The 21932-nt window shown below is 38.4% G+C and overlaps 1 protein-coding gene across 1 annotated transcript in view; it reads right to left on the bottom strand.

Annotated features, from left to right (window-relative positions):
• Positions 1–21932, bottom strand: part of ptk2aa (protein tyrosine kinase 2aa) — a 62587-nt gene that overhangs the window by 3313 nt on the left and 37342 nt on the right. Inside the window, 14 exon segments of the mRNA XM_030146755.1 lie at positions 1328–1413; positions 1500–1580; positions 1669–1824; positions 3510–3518; positions 4402–4496; positions 4582–4621; positions 8223–8279; positions 12711–12815; positions 13193–13300; positions 17909–17983; positions 18073–18184; positions 18389–18593; positions 18729–18818; positions 21198–21298. Coding sequence (XP_030002615.1) covers positions 1328–1413; positions 1500–1580; positions 1669–1824; positions 3510–3518; positions 4402–4496; positions 4582–4621; positions 8223–8279; positions 12711–12815; positions 13193–13300; positions 17909–17983; positions 18073–18184; positions 18389–18593; positions 18729–18818; positions 21198–21298 — 1320 coding nt within the window.

Here is a 21932-nt window from a genome sequence, read left to right as displayed (position 1 = left end):
TATTTGTGTATTTGGAGCCTAATAGTTCAAAAAGTTTGAATTTGAACCCTCCAGGTGCTGCAAAGCCATCTTTCTATTCATTCGTCATTTGCTCATATCAGGTCCAGACTTCAGACAAACATTTCTCCAGTATTTCTCCATAATTGTTTGTCGTCATCAGCGGTTGGAGTCCAGACTTGAAAGTATGTCCAAACTTAGAGCCCATTACCTCAAATGTTCAGTTGTTGGTTGTATTAACAAACTCAAGTGGCTGAACAGGACAGAAAGCACAGTCACAACCTGGAGGGGGCGGGGCATGTGCATGTAAAGGGCCAGTGCTCCAAACCCCCTTTCTGGTGTCATTACTCATAAACTGGGTTGAAAATGGACCTGTGGAGTTGAATGAAGGAAGAATTCAGACCCAAGCAGAGCATTTACAGTTTATGGAGACCACAGGGAAATGTTTGAAAATGAAGAATTCTGTTTAAAAAAGACACATATCACTGCTTTAACAGAGGACAGTGTAATTTTATCAACACTGTTATTAAATGTTTTCTGTATTTGTAGATCCACTGGGATCTGTCAGTTGTAGTGAACATGTTAAATGAGAAGCTGAGGCAGAATATTGTTAAAATTACACTTATTTTTCTTAATAAATCTCAGTATTTTCATGGTTGTTTGTGTTATTCAATTTTTTTTAAATGATAGTTTGACTATGTAAGTATTTTCATTATGTAATGTTACATTTTTCACTCAGTTTGGTGTTGACATTATTTATATCCTAGTGCATTGACCTGTGTCATATTCATACTGATAACTAGGGACTGAAGTTAGTAAATGCGTAGTTCCTGTTTTTAACTTCATTTCCCATCATGCAGCATGGTACTACGCTTCTGGTCAACTGTCATCGCCATAGCAACATGACTATAACGCTATTGTAGCTGATGGAGGGCCAGGCTGAAGCTAGCTGAGGTCCAGTATTGTATTCCAAAATGACTAATATCTCCCAAAATATTGGTCCTATCAGCTTGCCAAAATATTGAATGTGGAGACAGAACTATTCCTCAACGGTAGGAACCACATGGGCTGGTTCAAAACATCTACATTCCTCAGACCCGTGCAGATCCACACACAGACAGACGCTCTGAGACCTTCCAGTTTTATCATATAGATAATTATTAGTGGTTCTGATCCACTTCAGATCATATCAGGCTGAATGTGGAACCTGAACTAACATGACTCTGACATCCATCCGTGTACGGGTGCCGTTCTGGAACCAGTTCTCTGACATTTTCAAACCTGAGGGACCGTTTGAACAGGTTCTGGAGCTGAACAGAGTTGAACCCACCTTGTCATGACGTACTGTTGAGCCAGTTTCATCTTTGATATTAACTCTGCCAGATCCGAGTTCAGCAACTTCTGGGCCATCTCAATCTGGAGTAACACACACCATGTCACTGTCAACATCTGTAAACTGACAGTTCTGCAGCACACGGTCTGAAATGTGTGTGTGTGTTTACCTCTCTGTGTGTGCTGGCCGGTAACACAGGAATGGTCTCATCCACTGTTGCTAACAGAGTTCTCAGAGCCAGACCCACCTCCTAGTTGACACACACACACGTTTATCAGGTGTGTTTATCAAGTGTGTGTCCACTTTTCTTTGTGTGTGTCCACAGGTTTGGACCGTACCTTAACCATGGGGACATATTCGTCTGGCGCTGCCGGCTGAATCCTGTTGGACATTTCAATCACGGCTTTAACCAGTCCGGTCACATTCTCATACACTCGGTCATTGGAGCGGTCCAAGTTGGCGGTAGGGGGGGGGCTGATCTCCTGGGGCTGTAACTGGACCAACAACAGACTCAATAACGTACATACTTCATTATAATTTAAAGAACTAGTTTTAACATTGAATATGAATTTCTTGAATGAGACTACATAAACTTTCATGGGACTGTCACTAAAGTGTAGTTTCACAGACAGAACACTAGGTGGCAGTCTGCCAACACTAAAACTACTGCCTCTGGTTGTTAATGCCTCCAAGAACATATGGTTATTCTCATACCATATTGACCTAACTCATCCACTATATGGACAAAAGTATGTGGACACGTAGCCCGGATAGGCTCCAACAACCCCCGTGACCCTAGTCAGAATAAAGCAGATTCAGAAAATGAATGAATGAATGGACATAAAAATTGGGACACATCATGTCTACAGCTGTAAGATGTCCTGTTCATGAGGATCTGAGATAAAAACATCAATATTAATAATCAATATGATATTTATCCCATAATATAACACTGTATTCTGACATTAGTCATTATTGTTTTGTATCCCAGACACCTGTTAGAAAAGAAACACCTGAATTCAAAGTGTCTATAGACTTTGGCCCATATAGTGGATGAATTAGACAGTTATGAATATGAGGATAACGATATGTCACTACTGATTAGATGTTTGTTTGTATGCTCCATAATATGACAGAGGTGTCAGGTAGTTAGTACAGATGTTTAGTAACAGTTTAAACTAATGTGAACTCAAATGGTTCCAAGTAACATGTGCACAATAAACATCCAACTGTTGACCAGCCACGAAAACAAATCATTTAAACATTGCAGTAAAGCTCTGCTGAGACCATAGAATACAGTTGTTTTTTTGGATGTTTATTCTGCACCTAATGTGTTTCTAATGGAAATGAAAGGATGCAGATGGATCAGTCTGAAGCTTGTATCAGTTCAATATAAAACAGACCTTTTTAAACATTTATTCTTTACCAGGGAGATTTGAAAAACAGAAGTGTTATTGTTAATGGGGTGAAATTAACTGATGCTTCTCCATATATATATATATATATATATATATATATATATATATATATATATATATATATATATGTATATATGTATGTATGTATGTATGTATGTATATGTTTTTTTTTGTGCGTAAAGAGAACAGTTTTTTTTCTGCCAAAATTATATTTTTATTTTGCTTGTCAGCAAAAACTGAATTTCACAGTTGGAACAAATTCTATCACTGTACTGAATAAAAAAACCTTTTCTGTCCTGAACAATAGAACCCTTTCTTATTCCTTGACTGCTTGTATACAGTCGTATAAAACACACGTGTGCACACATAAGGCCCAAAGGGAGCTTTTTTTTAAGTAAATAAGTTCCTGTTCTGCATAGGGATGTAAAAGAAAATAGTGGTATAAAAACACCACAGTTATCTACTGTACGTATTTCCTTGTTATTGCGTGTCACAATATTGTATGTGTGTCAGATCCTGCACTGGGTCGGGTAATGTAATATCATTAAATCTTAAAGAGTAAAAAACCTGATAGTAAATCAGAGAATTGCCTTTATTGTCATTTGACAGTACAAAGTACATCAAACGAAACTGAGTGTTACATGACTGTTGACATTAAATTATGTCTGTGTAATAACTGTGAAAATGTTTTCTCTCTGGTAAAGAAGCAACTCTACATGCTAACGCTACATGACAACAGACACACACAGATATCAGCTTACCCTCCACGGCTGGGGGTGGGGGAGGGGGGGGTGGAAAGATGGATGCAGTGGAGTTATAGAGCAGAGGGGAAAAACAAACACACAGAGCAACAGAGCAAACAAGATGGATGGGTGGATGGATGGGTGGATGGATGGATGGATGGATGGAAGGGTGGATAGAAGGGTGGATACATGAATGATGGGTAGATGGATGGATGATAGGTGGATGGATGGGTAGATGGATGTTAATGGGGGAGGGGTGCACGGGAAAGACAAAAGGGTCAGAACATTAGGTCAAAGGTCACTGATGTCGACACGTGCAAATGATCAGCAACACAACGTCAGATAGAAGCTGAGCTCCAAAATGACATGACAGAGCATGAAAGTGACAGATGCAGAATAATTCAATCATCTGAAACGGGTTGATTTTGTCCACATTCTCAGTTCAAACACACTTCCATCTGTAGATTTGATACTGAACGTGTTATCCTTCTGAAAGGTCTTGTGAGATATTCTGCTGTTAAACTTAAAGGTTTAAAACTACAAAGAACCTGGATTTATGTTGTTTTCATGTGTCTTTGCCATTAATTTAATAATCTATTTGGGTTTTTTATACTTGTTGGGTCTTAACAGTGTTCATGTTCAGTCTCCAAACCAGATGTCACTGAACATTAATTATTTCTATTTGATTAAAGTAATTAATTCACTAACATCACTTTAATGGTAGCTGGGTGGATCCCATTCATTCCCACTGTGCTGCATTGTTTACATCAGTGATTATTGGTCCTATTTTATTATTTTTATGAACCTTTATACAACCAGGAAAAACAACTTGAGATTAAAAATGTCTGTTGTAACAGTTTTGACTGGTGTGTGTGGACCTTCCTGTTGTGTGTACATGTTGTGTTGTTACCTTCACGCCCTCGTTGTAACTGTCCACGGGGCTCAGACCGCTCAGCTGACCCAGGGCTCCAGGACGCGGAGGTTTCTTAGGAGGAGCCACAAGTTCTAAAGGGACAAAACCAACCCAAACTGTGGTGTCAGAGTCATTTGTGGCGCTTCAGTTTCAGGTATCAGTGGGTTTAGTTCTCACCTGGTTTCCCTACAGGTTGGTAGATGTGTTGGCTTCCACCCTGAGGAGACATGGACCAAGGACAAGACATGATTATGTCGTCAACAATGGAACATCTCACAAACAATTAATGACTACATATGAGGATAATGTAGAGTAACAGCTTAGAGTTAGAATAATGTAGAATAACAGGTTAGAGTTAGAATAATGTAGAATAACAGGTTAGGGTTAGAATAATGTAGAATAACAGGTTAGAGTTAGAATAATGTAGAGTAACAGGTTAGGGTTAGAATAATGTAGAATAACAGGTTAGAGTTAGAATAATGTAATAACAGGTTAGAGTTAGAATAATGTAGAGTAACAGGTTAGAGTTAGAATAATGTAGAGTAACAGGTTAGAGTTAGAATAATGTAGAATAACAGGTTAGAGTTAGAATAATGTAGAATAACAGGTTAGAGTTAGAATAATGTAGAATAACAGGTTAGAGTTAGAATAATGTAGAGTAAAAGGTTAGAGTTAGAATAATGTAGAGTAACAGGTTAGAGTTAGAATAATGTAGAATAACAGGTTAGGGTTAGAATAATGTAGAATAACAGGTTAGAGTTAGAATAATGTAGAGTAACAGGTTAGAGTTAGAATAATGTAGAGTAACAGGTTAGAGTTAGAATAATGTAGAGTAACAGGTTAGAGTTAGAATAATGTAGAATAACAGGTTAGAGTTAGAATAATGTAGAATAACAGGTTAGAGTTAGAATAATGTAGAATAACAGGTTAGAGTTAGAATAATGTAGAGTAAAAGGTTAGAGTTAGAATAAAGTAGAGTAACAGGTTAGAGTTAGAATAATGTAGAATAACAGGTTAGAGTTAGAATAATGTAGAGTAACAGGTTAGAGTTAGAATAATGTAGAATAACAGGTTAGAGTTAGAATAATGTAGAATAACAGGTTAGAGTTAGAATAATGTAGAGTAACAGGTTAGAGTTAGAATAATGTAGAATAACAGGTTAGAGTTAGAATAATGTAGAGTAACAGGTTAGAGTTAGAATAATGTAGAGTAACAGGTTAGAGTTAGAATAATGTAGAATAACAGGTTAGAGTTAGAATAATGTAGAGTAACAGGTTAGAGTTAGAATAATGTAGAATAACAGGTTAGAGTTAGAATAATGTAGAGTAACAGGTTAGAGTTAGAATAATGTAGAATAACAGGTTAGAGTTAGAATAATGTAGAATAACAGGTTAGAGTTAGAATAATGTAGAGTAACAGGTTAGAGTTAGAATAATGTAGAATAACAGGTTAGAGTTAGAATAATGTAGAGTAACAGGTTAGAGTTAGAATAATGTAGAATAACAGGTTAGAGTTAGAATAATGTAGAGTAACAGGTTAGAGTTAGAATAATGTAGAGTAACAGGTTAGAGTTAGAATAATGTAGAGTAACAGGTTAGTTAGAATAATGTAGAATAACAGGTTAGAGTTAGAATAATGTAGAATAACAGGTTAGAGTTAGAATAATGTAGAATAACAGGTTAGAGTTAGAATAATGTAGAGTAACAGGTTAGAGTTAGAATAATGTAGAGTAACAGGTTAGAGTTAGAATAATGTAGAGTAACAGGTTAGAGTTAGAATAATGTAGAGTAACAGGTTAGTTAGAATAATGTAGAATAACAGGTTAGAGTTAGAATAATGTAGAGTAACAGGTTAGAGTTAGAATAATGTAGAGTAACAGGTTAGAGTTAGAATAATGTATGTTAGAGTTAAATAATGCAGAATAACAGTTCATAACAGTTCATTCAGTTGTTGTTTACAGAAGGACAGGACTAAATTGGTTTGTAGGTTTGAATTCCCATGATCCTCCAGTGGTCGCTGTGGTCACTCTGTGTGTCCTTGTCTCAGCCTTTGTGTTTCCATGGACAGTATTAGTTTAGTCCTACTGACCTCAGTCTGATCACAGTCCAATAAGATGAAGACGTATTTCATCAGAACCCAACTTTTTGTCATGTGTCAAACAGTTTCACCTGTTAATTTCCAGCTTTGTTTTATTTATTTTAAGATGAGCAAGATTAATTTTTTTTTCTTCATGTTTTGTCATTATTCTGCACCTTTTGACCACTGTGGTGTTTACATGTTTAGATTGTTAAGAAACTAAAAACTTGCACGATTCTGTCCTTTTGGGAAACTCATTGTGTGACCCAATATTTACCCCCATGTGGGTCAAGAACGAGCAGAGACAGAATCAAACAGGTCAACTAACAGCTGCAGTAGTAGTAAATCCACTTGTATTTGTAGTAGTAGTATTAACAGTTATGTACATTTGTTTCTAGTGATTGGTAATTAAACTAACACCAGCTGTGTTCTAGTTTTAACAGTTCTAGTTCAGTTTGCTGTGCATCCATGTGTCTCCCTCTATTCCCCCCCACTCCCTCAAACAGAGAGGGTCATCAGATAACTTTTATGTGACGCTATATAAATAAAATTGGATCGATTGATTGAAGTCTTAACATGGACGGTATTTTCCTGGTATGGAAGGCTGACATGGACCATGATCTGAATCAGATCAGTCTGGGGACCGAGGTGCTTCCATGAGTCTATTAGTCACATGATTCATGGAATATTAGGGTCCATGTACACTGAGCTGGTGTTTGAAATAGTTTGTCACAGCTACTGACTGTCAGCATTTTGCAAAATACACATAATCTCCTTTTTACTTCATCAAATCTTCTAAATTCTGACCGTTCTTCTGACTGTGACAACTGACTCATAAGTCTCTTTTTCATTGACCCTCAAACTGTGTGAATATGACTTCAGCATAAAAATTTGCCTAATGGAAAAACGACAATTTCGCCAAAACTCTTGGTTTTTGATAAAAAGTTTTTGCACTAGCAAGAGGTGGGTTTTGGGATGTAGTGAAATTGGTATATCGCACAAAACTGCAATGGAAAGACTTTTTTGTGCTGACGAATGTTACTAGAGAAGAAGAGTTTAACCCAAACATGGTGTGGTATGCGTGAACACACCAGGAAACCCAATCATTACCCCCGCCAAGGAGGCTATGTTTTTGTTGGCGTTGGTTTGTCTGTTTGTGTGCAAGATAACTCAAAAAGTTATGGATGGATTTTCATGAAATTTTCAGGAAATGTTGATACTGGCACAAGGAACAAGTGATTAAATTTTGGTGGTGATGGGGAGGGGCACTAATCTGCATTGGCGGAGGTCTGCGCTGTCTTTTCTAGAAAAGGACTCGGAGAGCGCAGACCTCCGCCAAGTCAGATCAGTGGGCCCCCGTGCCCCCCCACCCCCGATCACCACCAAAACTTAATCATTTGTTCCTTGTGCCAGTATCAACATTTCCTGAAATTTTCATCCAAATCCAGGGCACTGATCTGCCTTGGCGGAGTTCTGCGCTCTCCAAGTGCTTCTAGTTTTAGAATGTAGTAGGAGATAGAGGGGTAACAAGCATTCTAGATTCAAAACAACGCAGATTTATATTCATGTTTATGGAATGACTTCTACTGACATCTCACAATAGTAAATAAACAAATCAAAATTTGTGATTTAATGGAAAAACCGACATTACACACTTTAGTTTTTTCAATATTTAGTAAATATCAGTAAAGATTTGCGCAGATGTGCAATGCAAAAGCAACTATAGAGTAACAGATGGGTACCTGTAGGACGCCGTCCTCTCTGTCCATGCTTCCTCTGCTGTTTCTGGATTCAGTTTTCTGCAACAAAGAGGAACATTTCAAACTTCAGTTATTCATTAATAAAAAAATAAAAACAAAGCATACAGACATACACAGAACACCAGACAAGAAAAGGCCGACAGTCACTGTAACTCCAAGTGAAACAGCAACTAAAGCAGTTTTCTTCAAACCAAAACCACATCAAACCTGAGACAGACTTTACAGCCAATGAAATGATTCTGCAGAAATAAAAAAGACCCAATGTGAACAGCAGCAGTCGCAGACCCAACAGAACCAGGACCAAACTCCTTCCATCTAAACCAAGCATGTCTCTTACTCCCCGTTTGATTCTAATGCAGTACCGTTTGAGTGAAGCATGCCTTGAAGAGATGCATCCTGGGAAAACAGAGGCTGTAGATGGGAGGTGGGAAGCAGAAAGTGGAGGCCATCGAAAGAAAGAAAGAGAGTGAAGGTACGAAGCAGAAGGACGACAGCACTTAAGACACAGAGACAGAAGAGATACCAAAGTAGAGGGGGAAAGAAAACCCAGGCTGTAGAAAAAAGAACGACAGAAAAGAACCGAGGAAGAAAGAAACGTTGAGTCACAGAAGAATGGAGGAGGAGAAAAATGCACCCAAAGTTTTCCAGAGGGAAAGAAAACATCCAACTAACTCCACTCTTCCTCCGTCTGATCCCTCCTCCCTCCCACTCTTTCCATCTCTGTCTCTCCCTCTCTCTCAGGGCAACTCTTGGTTTGTTCCTCCTCCTGGTTACTTATTCCTGGTTCCTTCCTTCCTCCTCCTGATTTGTTCCTTCCTACTCCTGGTTACTTTTTCCTCCTAGTTCTTTCCTCCTCCTGGTTCCTTCCTCCTCCTGGTTAATTCTTATTCCTGGTTAATTCCTTCCTCCTCCTGGTTCGTGCCTCCTGGTTTCTTCCACCTCCTGGTTCCTTCCTACTCCTTGTTTCTTCCTTCCTCCTGGTTTGTTCCTTCCTCCTCCTGGGTCGTTCCTCCTGGTTTGTTCCTTCCTACTCCTGGGTCGTTCCTTCCTCCTGGTTCCTTCCTACTCCTGGTTCCTTCCTCCTCCTGGTTTGCTCCTCCTGGTTCCTTCCTTCTCCTGGTTCGCTCCTCCTCTTGGTTCCTTACACCTTCTGGTTCGTTTCTCTTCTTGGTTCCTTATACCTTCTGGTTTGTTCCTCCTGGTTCCTTCCTCCTCCTGGTTCTTTAGTCTTAGCTTTTGTTAACTACAGTCTACTCTCGTTAAACCGCCCGCCGTTATACCGCCATTTCCGCTTATCGCCATCCGCCAGCCCAGTTCCATGCACAAACAACACTTATACCATTGATTTCCCGACCGTTATACCGCCAGCGTCGCGGCGCGGCACCTCCGAGGTGCGCCGCCGTGGCACCTCCGAGGTGCGGCTCCCAGTGTTGTCTTTTCCGTGGAAACCGGGTCGAAATGACTCTTTGAGTGTTAAAGGTTGCCGATCCCTGCCTTACAACATAACAGAATCAAGATTTATTTAGAAACGCAATTAGAACGGGTTAACGGAGGCAGCATAGACATCATATAGTAAAGACATGCACATTATGGACGCAACCCGTTGTAACGCCATTTTCGCTATACCACCAATTTGGCCATGAACGGAAGTTGGCGGTATAACGAGAGTAGACTGTATCATAACCATCAGCCTTTTTTTTCTATTATTATTTGCGCAATAAATCAAAAGAGCAGGACCAGAACCAAAATACAACAAACCTTGAAGGTGCGACTGAGAAATGCCTTTATAAAATCATCTCACCGACATAAGTATAAATGACAGGACAGTCGATCAGAAGCTGACAGTTGTAGGACAGGTGGTGCAGAGATAGGCACTTCCATCTCACTGATAGAAGGATCCAGCTTTCATTTTCAGTCAGTATGGACTTAAGTGCTTCTCCCCTCTGGTTTCCCCCAACATTAAATGCAGGTACATACAGAGTTCACTCTCCTGTCAGTGCCCTTGACCATGGTGATGATGAAGATCTGGAGTTGGACCCTTCAATGGCAGCTCACTGATACTAATGTGTGCTACTGCTAATGCTAATGCCAGGTACTCTGTGTGTGTATCAGAATAGATAAAATGCAGAGATCTTAATGAAATTCCCTAACAAAGCAAATAAACATTTAAATAAATAGCTCTGCAGCTGAAAAATCTGCTCTACAGAGGGTTGGAAACGCTGCAGAGAAGATCACCAGCACAAGCCTGTCAGCCCTCGAGGATGTTTACACCAGTCGAGTGTTTGAAGAAAGCATCCAGCATCATACAGGACCTGCATCACCAGGTCATCATCTGTTCCAACTCCTCTACTCAGGGAGATGCTACTGCTCAACCAAATCCCAAACCACAAGACGACTGAACAGTTTCTGTCCCAAAGCCATAACCACACTGACCTCTGCCCTAAAAGCCCACACAGTCAAATTAGGACAGTGTGCAATAATATGGATTTATTGACTTCTAACTCATTAACGGAAATATTTTACTTTTTAACTGACTGCAAAAATGTAGAGTGAAAAATGTATTATTTATCTATAATTTATTTATTTAAATGTTATGTGCTACATGTTGGATGTTATACTGTATGTGTGTGAATGATTTTTTACAGTATTTTTTATGGACGTGGACCCAAATTTTCAATAAAGTCTCTTATTTTATGTTATGTTATCTTATGAGTCTGGTTTATTCCAGCTCTATATGTAAAATGTCATGAGATAACTTTTGTTATGATTTGGAGCTATATAAATAAAATCTGACTGATTGATTGATTATCTTGTCTATGGATTCCCCAGTATCTCTCCAACCATATGTCCTTGTATAAGGGGACTTGTGTACATCAGGTCTCTATTTCCAAGTAGAACAAACGTGTCTAATGACCACCTGTTTGGATTTCTATGGGCTTTAGAGGTGCGGATCAGTCAGCAGCAGTGGCCATGGACCTGCTGAGGCGTCATCTGTGCATTAAAAGCAAACAATACACTAAAGCATTCAAGACCAGTCCTGCTTATGACAAAATCAAATCAACTGTCAACAAGACTCTGTACAAAAAAGATCAAATAGATGCATTTAAGAACGAGGACAGAGGATTCCATCTAAGACACCAGGACAGACATTAGTCAATTCTTAGGTCTGTGACGCTTTCTGGTTTGTTAATGACCAGCCAACTACATTTAGAATTTAGCCAGATGTTTTTCATGCCTCTCTATGTTTTAGTGTCTTCAGGTCTCCTGCACCTGGCTCAGAAATGAAAAGAGCACATCAAGGCAAGAAGAAAAACAACCTGACGAGCTGAGAGGAAAAACACACTTGTTTTGCACAAGTACTGATTTGTCTCCTTTTTGGGTAGTTTTAGTGTCTGATGGGATAAATTAAACACAGCCCAGACTGAATAACATTTCATCTGGAGATATATATATATATATACACACACAGTACTGTGCAAAAGTTTGGGGCTTCCTTTAGATTAGTTTTTTTTGCAGCATTGAAATGAACATGCAAATTTATTTCTCAGTCTCTTTTCTTCAGATATGACAAGAAAATACAGTAAATATGTGCACAGCCTTAAAAGACACACAAAACAACTGAATTAAATGGGTTTAAGTCAGTATTTAATGTGACCCCTGACCCCATGACAAGAAGCAGCAAAAACCCTTCGAAGCATCTGGCATGTGTTGGATGAAACCTGGAATTAAACATCAGAAAGTGAACAAAAGGATTAAAGACATGTTAAATGTAAAAAGAAGGTCACACTAAATACTGACTTTAATTCAGTTTGTTGTGTGTCTTTTAAGGCTGTTCACATATCTCCTGTATTTTCTTGTTGTATCTGTAGAAAAGAGACTGAGAAATACATATGTATGTTAATTTCAATGCTGCAAAAACAACAAATTTAAAGGACACCCAAAACTTTTGCAAAGTACTGTATATAAATAAAATACACATAGAATGTACAGAAATGGCTCATCCCAAACTGCAGTTTATTTTTCAGATTCTTATGGATTATTTTGGTAGTGTAGTGTTATTACAGCTCTCAAACAAGCAACACTGTTAAAACAACTCTGTCTGCACAAGTGGAGGTGACTGCACCTGGACTGGTGATGTAGGTCCACTTTCAATACAAAGATTTACTGATACTCTGTCATTAGTCACAAGTATAATGTTTACAAGAAATGCTTGTGTATAAATGGTTGAAAATACATCAGAAAACTGCAATGATTAATCAACTAGTTGTTAACTATTACATTACTCAGCAACCATTCTGATGATCAGTTGTAATCATTTTTGAAGTAAAAAAATGCCCAAATTCTCTAACTCCAGCTTCTTACAAGTGAATATCTTCGGGATTCTTTCCTCTTGTGACAGTGAACAGAATATTTCATCTGAATGTTGCTTTTTAGCACTAATAAATATAAATACATATGTGTGAGTGTTACCATTAAACCTTCCTCCTGTTCCAGCCACCGCTGGTCGTCCTCCATCTGCTGCTGCTGCATCATCAGCCTCTCCTCCATCAGAGCCTGTCCAACACATCCACTGTTCTGTGGAAGAAACATTCAAAGATATGAAATATGGGACTTGATCAATATTAGGTTCAACATTCAGGTATCTGGTTCTGGTTCTGGATCTGTCTGCTAACAAAAAGCTGTATCTAAAACAAAGCCTAATACAGATAAGTGGGATGATCTTGTTGCCATTGTAATAGGGATGCACGATAACTGTTTTTTTACAACCGATACTGATAACCGATAACTTCCTGCTTCTCACAACCGATAACAAACACCAATAGTTCCCATTCTTCCAGTTGTGTTATTCTTATTTCCAGTCAGTGTTAAACTCTGTTAATAGTCCAGTAAAGGCTTCTACAGGACCTAAAGCCTATGTCTGACAGATAACGGATCCATGTGAGTGTTGGTACCTCTGTGTTGGGGCTCCACAGTGCAGTAAGTTCAGGTCTCTGCTGACTCCAGGTTTCAGAGGGGGGGTAACTGCCTCCCACTCCTCCCATCCCACCAAGGGCTGATGGCTGGAGGACGGACAGATGGACAGTCAGCCCTGATTCACTGGATTTAATGGACTTGACTTGAGTTTTTTCATTTCATACAAACTTATAACCTCCGTCTCATCACAGAGATAAATGTTGCTTTTTACTTGAATACATTTATCTGATAGTGTGTCTTTTCTCTGGACTCTGTCTACAGTATAATGCATGCTGCCAAAGTATACAGATGGTATTGCACACTTTGTGCTTCATGTTATTAAAGGTCATATTATTTTTCACAATTTGGTTTAGGACAGAATTCAGAAGTTGTTCATTTTTGCAGAATTTTTTAAAATTCTGATCCATCCACCAAAGTCAGCACATTGTAAACAATATTAAATTACTACACTAACACCCTTCTACCAAGTGAGTACACATTTTAGCATTTAAAATTTGATCTTGCACAAAAAGTAATAATAATACATATTGCATAATGCAATGCTATTAATCATTGACATATGCCAGGCGGCAAAAACAAACAAAAAAAAATGATCCAAGTTTTATGTAGTAAATTAAAAAATGACAGTTATTGAGTATTTGGTATTTTTGCTTATCACTCAAGTTGATGAAATACAAAACATTTTTAAAAAGTTAAAAATAAACTGTAGGAAAACATTTTGCATTACTACAGCGTTGCACAGATTATGTGCTTTTGGTGGTTCGAACCTTTGTGGGTGGGAAACCGGAGGGTTAAATAGAGTTAAATTCTATCCTCCTTTTGTGGATGAAGGAGCAGCTTATATCCAGAAGAGCAGGACGGTGAATATGAGCTGGTGCACAAGTGTGCGAATGAGTGGCTTTTAGCGCTACAGGAAATGCCTGCTGTCTGCTCGGTTTATGAGGAGACGAATAACTGCACTGGAAGTTGTTTTCTCTGCCTTCACATTTCTTTCTCTAACTGTTCCATACGCAGCACCACAGCCCGACTTCCAACACAGAAAAAAAGAAGAGTTGGCCTTTTACAGACCATGTCTGTCTCAGTTATCTGGAAATATCTGTGTGGTTTAGGCCAGACTTAGTATGGTAACCTTACAAAATATAAGAAATAAAGAATCTTATTAAATGGAATTTGAAAGATTAAAAGGAAGGCAAGGCACACAAAATATAAAGAGTATCAAAAAGTAATCTGATGACTGAAAAATAAAATATATTGAAGATTTTCAAACTGTAAAAATTCTTCAATAGGGGATTTCTTCTGTGTGGAAAATTCACAATTCAGAACGTGAACAAATGAGGGGATATGAACATGTGTCAACTGACAATGTTCACCACAAAAAATTAATAAAAGAATAAAATACCTTTGGGAAGCATTGGAAATGTTCTTACCACATCTACCTGATCAGTATGAACATGCCAGCACAAAGGCTCAATAAGATGTTACATACACTCTAGAACGTGGTTGTTTTCAGTCTCAAAACAGAGCTAAGCTAACAGAGCTATAACGTAAACTACCAGCTGTTGCAGCAGCGTTATTTTGAGTGACTGTCAAAATAAGTGTCTATGAGTTTTAATTTGACAAATACACCTTAATGAAACCATAATACAGACACATAGTTCAAACACTGTACTCAGGGTTCGGACACATTTTTCAAGGTAAAATTCAAGCACTTTTAAGGGTCATTTTCAATTTTTTCCAGCACAGCCCCTTATCACTGGGGTCAAATCCATATCTACAAGAACACATCTACTCCGGATTATGTTTGTCACTTTTTATCACTATGATGTACATTGTATTATGCTACAAACATCTAAAATTATGTTTCATAGTAGCAAAAAGTTTAGAAATTAAAGGAGAACACAAAGTTTTATCCAAAAAAGGGAAGCCACTTGGCATTCTTCAGACACACAAACACTGAGACAAAGATTAAGATAAAAATTTATCTGGAGTCGACATGAGAACACCTGGGAATTTTCCTTTTTTGACATAAAAATCTATTTTTCTAAATGTATCACCTCTCTGTAAGTAGCTTTGGCTGGGCATCTAACCTGATAGAGTTAACATTAAAAATAAATTAATAAATCACATCACAGAGGTAGATTTGCAAGCACTGAAACTAAAATTCAAGCACTTCTCAGACTTTGAAAACACAACAGTGAAATTCAAGCATTTTCAAGGATTTCAAGCACCTGTACAAACCCTGTTTACTTTATTCTGTAGGTGATTGTCAGTCTGTGGATATTGTCAGTCTGTGGATATAGTCACAAGTGTGCTCTGGTACACAACTACACCCTGCTGTTGAGAGTTTGGAATATCAATACTACACAAAACCCCTTTAACTCTTTAAGTGCCAGACAGTTAAGGGGATAATAAGCCTTAAAAGTGCCACAGATTTTGGCCGTTTTTCAGTATTTCGCGTCGTTTTCATAATATTTGAAGAATCCTGCAGAAAACCGCTCGGTAACATCCGACCGATTGCTGATTAGATCCAAAACGCACCGGACGCAGCCGATTCATTATTGATTGTAATTTGCATAATTCATAATAATAATAATAATAATAATAATCTTTATTTATATAGCACTTTTCATACATTAAAAACTGTAGCACAAAGTGCTTTACATATCAGTTTAAAAATCAGTACCGCCCCCCACCCACACCCACCCACTCACCCGCACACACATATACATGCAAACCCACATATACATGCAAACCCACAAGCTCACACATACTTAAGAAGACTAACTGAGCACGGGTAGACCAGAACAAAAATGTACAAGTAAAAGTAAAACATCAATTTAGGAGGCGCTGTCTCAGGGAGCCGTCTGCACCAGGAGGCAGCCGCCGACCCCGGCGACCAGGCACCAGCAACACAGCCCCGCATCCCAACTAGTGGGAGAGGGCCAACTGGGACCCTCACCCACCAGAAAGGAGCGGACCCCAGTGAGAGAAGGCGCCGCCACAGCCCCCGGAGTCCACAGCCGCCCCCCGGCATGGAGGGCTCCCTCTGATGAAACACCGGAGAATAAGAAACATTAAAAAGATATAAAAATATTATTCGGTCGCGTGACCTCAAATTCCCGTCTGCTTGGTCTCAAAAGGGGGACACAGAAAGAACGTCATCGAAATGTGAGAAAGAAATGGGGGTGGATGGTTTGTTTGTACACAAATGTGGCGTGTTCTCCAAAGCCGATCTGATCGGCCCGTGGCACTTTACAGGTTGTTTTCGTAAAGCCGATTTAATCGGCCCATGGCACTGAAAGTGTTAATGTTATTGTTCTGAACTTATTTAAAACCTCCACAACAGATGTAAGGAAGCTGGTATGTGTTAACTTCTGTTTTATGGTTCCAAACTGGCCCAAACAATGGCTTTCCTTTGTGTTATTAAGATTTATTTAATTTTTTTTTTTTTTTTCTTTTTTTTTTTAAACCTGCCACCACCATCCCTCTTTGGAGGACAACGTCATTTTTAATTACAGCTTGTGTTTAAGTAACAATCTCCAACTTTATATTCCCATGTTCATCCATTCCTTGCTTATAGATAGATAGATAGATAGATAGATAGATAGATTGATAGATTTACAGGGTGGGGAAGCAAAATTTACAATATTTTGAGGCAGGGATTGAAAGACAGTGTATGACCAACTAGTTTATTGAAAGTCATGAGAATTTATTTGCCACAAGAAAATTTACATAATAGAAAATGTTTTTATTCTATGTGTCCTCCTTCTTTCTCAATAACTGCCTTCACACACTTCCTGAAACTTGCGCAAGTGTTCCTCACATATTCGGGTGACAACTTCTCCCATTCTTCTTTAATAGTATCTTCCAGACTTTCTCGTAATAGTTTTGCTCATAGTCATTCTCTTCTTTCCATTATAAACAGTCTTTATGGACACTCCAACTATTTTTGAAATCTCCTTTGGTGTGACGAGTGCATTCAGCAAATCACACACTCTTTGACGTTTGCTTTCCTGATCACTCATATGGGCAAAAGTTTCTGAAAAGGTATGGATAATAGTGTTAGGTATGATTATGACATCAATATATGTTTGGTTTCAAAACAATTGACGTAGTGCCTGCTGAGAAAAAACAACTAAATGTTCATTGTAAATTTTGCTTCCCCACCCTGTAGATAGATATATATATATAGATAGATATATAGAGGGAGGGCTCACATAGCCCAAAGTGTACAGGGACAGGACGAGACAAGACAGTGGGACAGAACAGACATAAGACAAGACCGTGGGACAAGGCAGCTAAGTGGCTGCTGTTGAAAACATAACCAAACATGTGAAAGATATGACAACAAGTAAGACAAGACAAAAACAGATACTGATTACATATTCATCATTACACATTGGTGTGTGTGTGTGAGAGTGTGTGTGTGTGTGTGAGAGAGAGAGAGAGAGAGAGAGAGAGAGAGAGAGAGAGAGAGAGAGAGAGAGAGAGAGAGAGAGAGAGAGAACCCAACAGAGAGGGGCTCTACCACTGGGTGTTGCATTATTAAGATTATTTAACGTTGCATCAAAAACTGAGATACCAAGCTGTAAAATACAAATATATAGATACAAACAGCAGTAATGAATATCCAGCAAAACACATGTTCTGCTGAGAAAGAACTCCCGATGGTTATGGAGTGTGTGTTGTCTTACTGGGAAGTGATTGTGCTGGGGGCTGTTGAAGAAGCCTTCACTGGACCGAGGACTGGGATAACCAGGTCGACTGGGCTGGAAGGACACACATTACAGATATCTGTCACTGAAGTGAGAAGGTAACGGGTGGGTTAAAGAGCGAGTGCATGGATGGGTGAGTTTACTTTAGGAGGAGCTTCGTCGGTGCCTCCGCTGTCCCAGGACACTGTCACTTGTCTCCTCATCTCCATTCTAAGTCTCTCCTCCTGCTGAAGCTTCTCCTCCTCTAATATGGTGCTATAAAAGTTGACAACAAAATTATCACAAAGGAAGGAAACATAAGGAAACATAACTTAAGACCTACCAGATCAAATTTAAGACCTTTTAAAGACGTTTTTAAGGTTTTAAATGCAGAATAGTAAATTCAAGACTTTTAAGACTTTTTAAGACCCCATGGGAACCCTGTATACATCAAACACTTTAAAGACACCATTCTCTTACCTAAGTTGTGTTTTAAGTTCAGTGAATCGTGGCCGTTTGCTGGGATCGTACGACCAACATTTCGTCATTAGACTGTAGAGAGTGGGCGGGCACTGAGGAGGCATAGCCAATCTCTCACCATTCTCTATCCTGCCAATCACATCATTGTTCTTCACTCCTTGGAACGGCTTAATGCCATACATCAAGATCTCCCACATACACACACCTACAGAGAGACACATGCAAAGATAGTTACAATCATTACCTGCTCACATGAACCAATACAGGCTTCGGAAGGAAAATACAGAGGAATGAAATACACTGTCTCAAAAGATGTATTTGTCCTGTTACATCAGCTCACCAAACATCCACACGTCACTGGCAGAAGTAAATCTTCTGAAGTTTATAGATTCAGGAGCCATCCACTTGATTGGAAGTTTACCTTTAGAAGCTGAAACATGGAAACATGCAGACATATTATGAGTAAGAGCAGATTCCGCTGGAGGACTGAACGATTTTCACAACTGAAACTAATGATAACACTGGTCTACAAGCAAAACGCTTCCGGAATAAAAGTAGTTCAACTTTACCTACTTTCAGTCACTAAAAAAGAAAAAATAAGTCAAAAGTGATCGTTGGCTCAAGTTCTCAAGATACAATAATAAGTCAAATATTGAAATTCTACAGGAAGAAATAAGAGAGTGATTATTAATTGAAAGGATATGTATGTGTCTGAGCTACAGGTTCTGAGAACACAGTCATCTATGCTAATGTTTGGATAGAACATGCCCTCTGTCACATATAGTCGTGGAAAAAATTATTAGACCATCAAAAGTCATCAAAAACAATGGTTATGCAATCCAGTACTAACTCCTGTGTGTGACATGTGACTAAAACAGACAGAAAAGAAAACATGGAATGTCTAAAAGCACTGTTTTTGTCAGTACAATGCCATAGATATCAATGGAAGAACTGAGGTGATTTTGGTTATTATCAAGGAAACATCGAAAATGGATAGATATCAGCTCTGAAATTAAACTACGATGAGCTATTTTTCTTGTTATCATTATACTTGTCCAAACAGATTTCCCTTTAGTTGTACCAGGCATTAAAATGAACAAGAAATTATAGAAAAATATTATACACTGTTTCATTTCATAAGCCACAATGAGCATTGATCCAAGTCATATGGAGCCGTTTTTATAATTGTCAGTGTGTGATACTTTTATCATGTCTCATATTTTTTACCTGAGGAACCACAGATGCCTCTAAACTGTGTAAACAACACAGAAAACTTCTGTTATATTTGTGGTGAGGTAACCTTTACATCACAAAAGTGCAGTGTAACTGCTGTTGTGAAAAAGGCCTATCGTCTTTATTTTGGATGTAAAACAGGGCATCAGGACAAAACTTGGGCCCCACATTATTGTTGTAACACATGGGCAACAACATGTCACAGAATATACACTTTTTTCATTCTCATCTGGATTTTTTTCCCACTGATCTGTGGAGTTTTAAGTGATGAGCATGGGCAGTGATTTCACCAGGACACTGCAGCCATGGAGAAAAGGTATCAGGGAAAATGGAATCCATCTATGCTACTGTTGAAATATGTCAAGGGATGATCCTGACGCCGTGTACAAGAGACAAGCCAAAAAGCACCATGTACAGACTGAATAACTGTTGTTTTAAGTGATGTTTCAGTTTGTATTTTCGTAATACATTTAGTTCCAATAAGTCATGAGACTTCTTTAGTTTAATCCTTGCCAGAGTAGCACTTGGACACTTCAGATAGAAAGATTCTTTCAAACGCAAGATTTATGTACATTTATAAACAATAAAACTGTCATTAAATATCTTGGAAACATTAGCCAATCATCTGTTTTATCATTTGTTTTCCAGTTCATCTTATCAAAGAATGTAAGATTTAGTCAATTTCATCTTGGAAGCAGACAATTTCCAAAAATGTGTATAACAATGTAAACAACTCAGTGTTGAGGTTCTGGAGTTTGTATCCACTCATGAAAAGAATAGAGATGAGATTAAAAAAGAACAGGTTAAGAGGCTAAAACACAACAGATATTGGGGAAGTTCCTGGATAACGAGTAGTTTCCTGCTTTATCACTAGATGGCGGTAAAGTACAACAACCAGACAACAGCTGAAGATGACTGAATATTTATAGAAGAGTTCAGAAGATTATGTCCTAAAAGCTTCTCCTAACGCACAGATGACAGGGCTTTTTTACAGGCTTCGGACACATTTTTCTAGGTCAAATTCAAGCACTTTTCAAGCATTTTTAAGGATTATTTTAAAATTTTTCCAGCACAGTCCCTTATTGCTGGGGTTAAATCCATATCTACATGAATACATCTACTCATGATTATTTTTGTCACTTTTTAATCACAATGATGTACACTGTATTATGCTGTAAACATCTAAAATTATGTTTCATGATAGCAAAAAGTTTATAAATTAAAGTAGATTACAAACTTTTATCCAAAAAAAGGGAAGCCACACCAAAGAGACAAAGATTAAGATACAAATCTACCTGGAGTTGACCTGAGAACACCTGCTAATTTTCTTTTTTAACGTAAAATTTTACTTTTCTAAATGTATCACCTCTCTGTAAGTAGCTTTGGCTTGCCATTTAACCTGCCAGAGTTAATATTAAAAACAAATTAATAAATCACACCACAGAGTTAGAATTCCAAGCACTTCAACTAAAATTCAAGCACTTTTCAGACCTTGAAAACACAACAGTGAAATTCAAGCATTTTCAAGGACTTCAAGCCCCTGTACCAACCCTGTATTAGTGTTTGCTATTCTTACCTTTGTAGTAGGAACTGTCCTCCATGTATCTGGACAGACCAAAGTCTGCCAGCATCACACAGTCCACTGAAGACACCAGGACGTTACGGGCTGCAATATCCCTACAGGACATGGGCCATCAATGATGAGTCAGCCTGTGTGTCATTCAACTCAGACATCTGTGTTGGACTCATCATCACAGGAAAATAAAAGTCCAGTGAAATATGACAGACAGAAGGTGAAGACATGAACATGAGCCTAGCTTTATGTTGGAGTCCGTTTAGCGTCGGCATTTCACTCATCTAATGGTGACAATACACTGGTTTCTACTGTATGTGGATTTAAGATCAGAATTAAGGTGAAAATGATCCCGGTCACACTGAGAACACTTAGACACACATTAGTATTTTTATTCCAAATATAACAGTATTCTGAATTTAACAGGTAACATGTCAAGACCATATTCAGAGCATATTTTCTGACTACACATGTGGAGTATAACATTATATTCCACATAAAAACTCTTTAAGAGGTTTTAAGAGGATTTTCTGGACATGTACATCAACACATTAGGACAGTGGTACTATTAGGTAGTAGTAGTATTAACAGTTATGGACATTTGTTCTAGTTATTGGTAGTTATACTAGTAACAGCTGTTCTAGTTTTTAACGGTTCTAGTTCAATTTACTGTGCATCCATGTGCCCCCCCTTTCTTTTTCTCTTCCTTTATCCCTCTCTCTTTAGCCCTTTAACTGG

The sequence above is a fragment of the Sphaeramia orbicularis genome, chromosome 11 (assembly GCF_902148855.1).
Source record: "Sphaeramia orbicularis chromosome 11, fSphaOr1.1, whole genome shotgun sequence".
Classification (NCBI taxonomy): domain Eukaryota; kingdom Metazoa; phylum Chordata; class Actinopteri; order Kurtiformes; family Apogonidae; genus Sphaeramia; species Sphaeramia orbicularis.
Note: the sequence above shows the minus strand (reverse complement) of the source record. Positions and strands in the feature narration are given on the sequence as shown.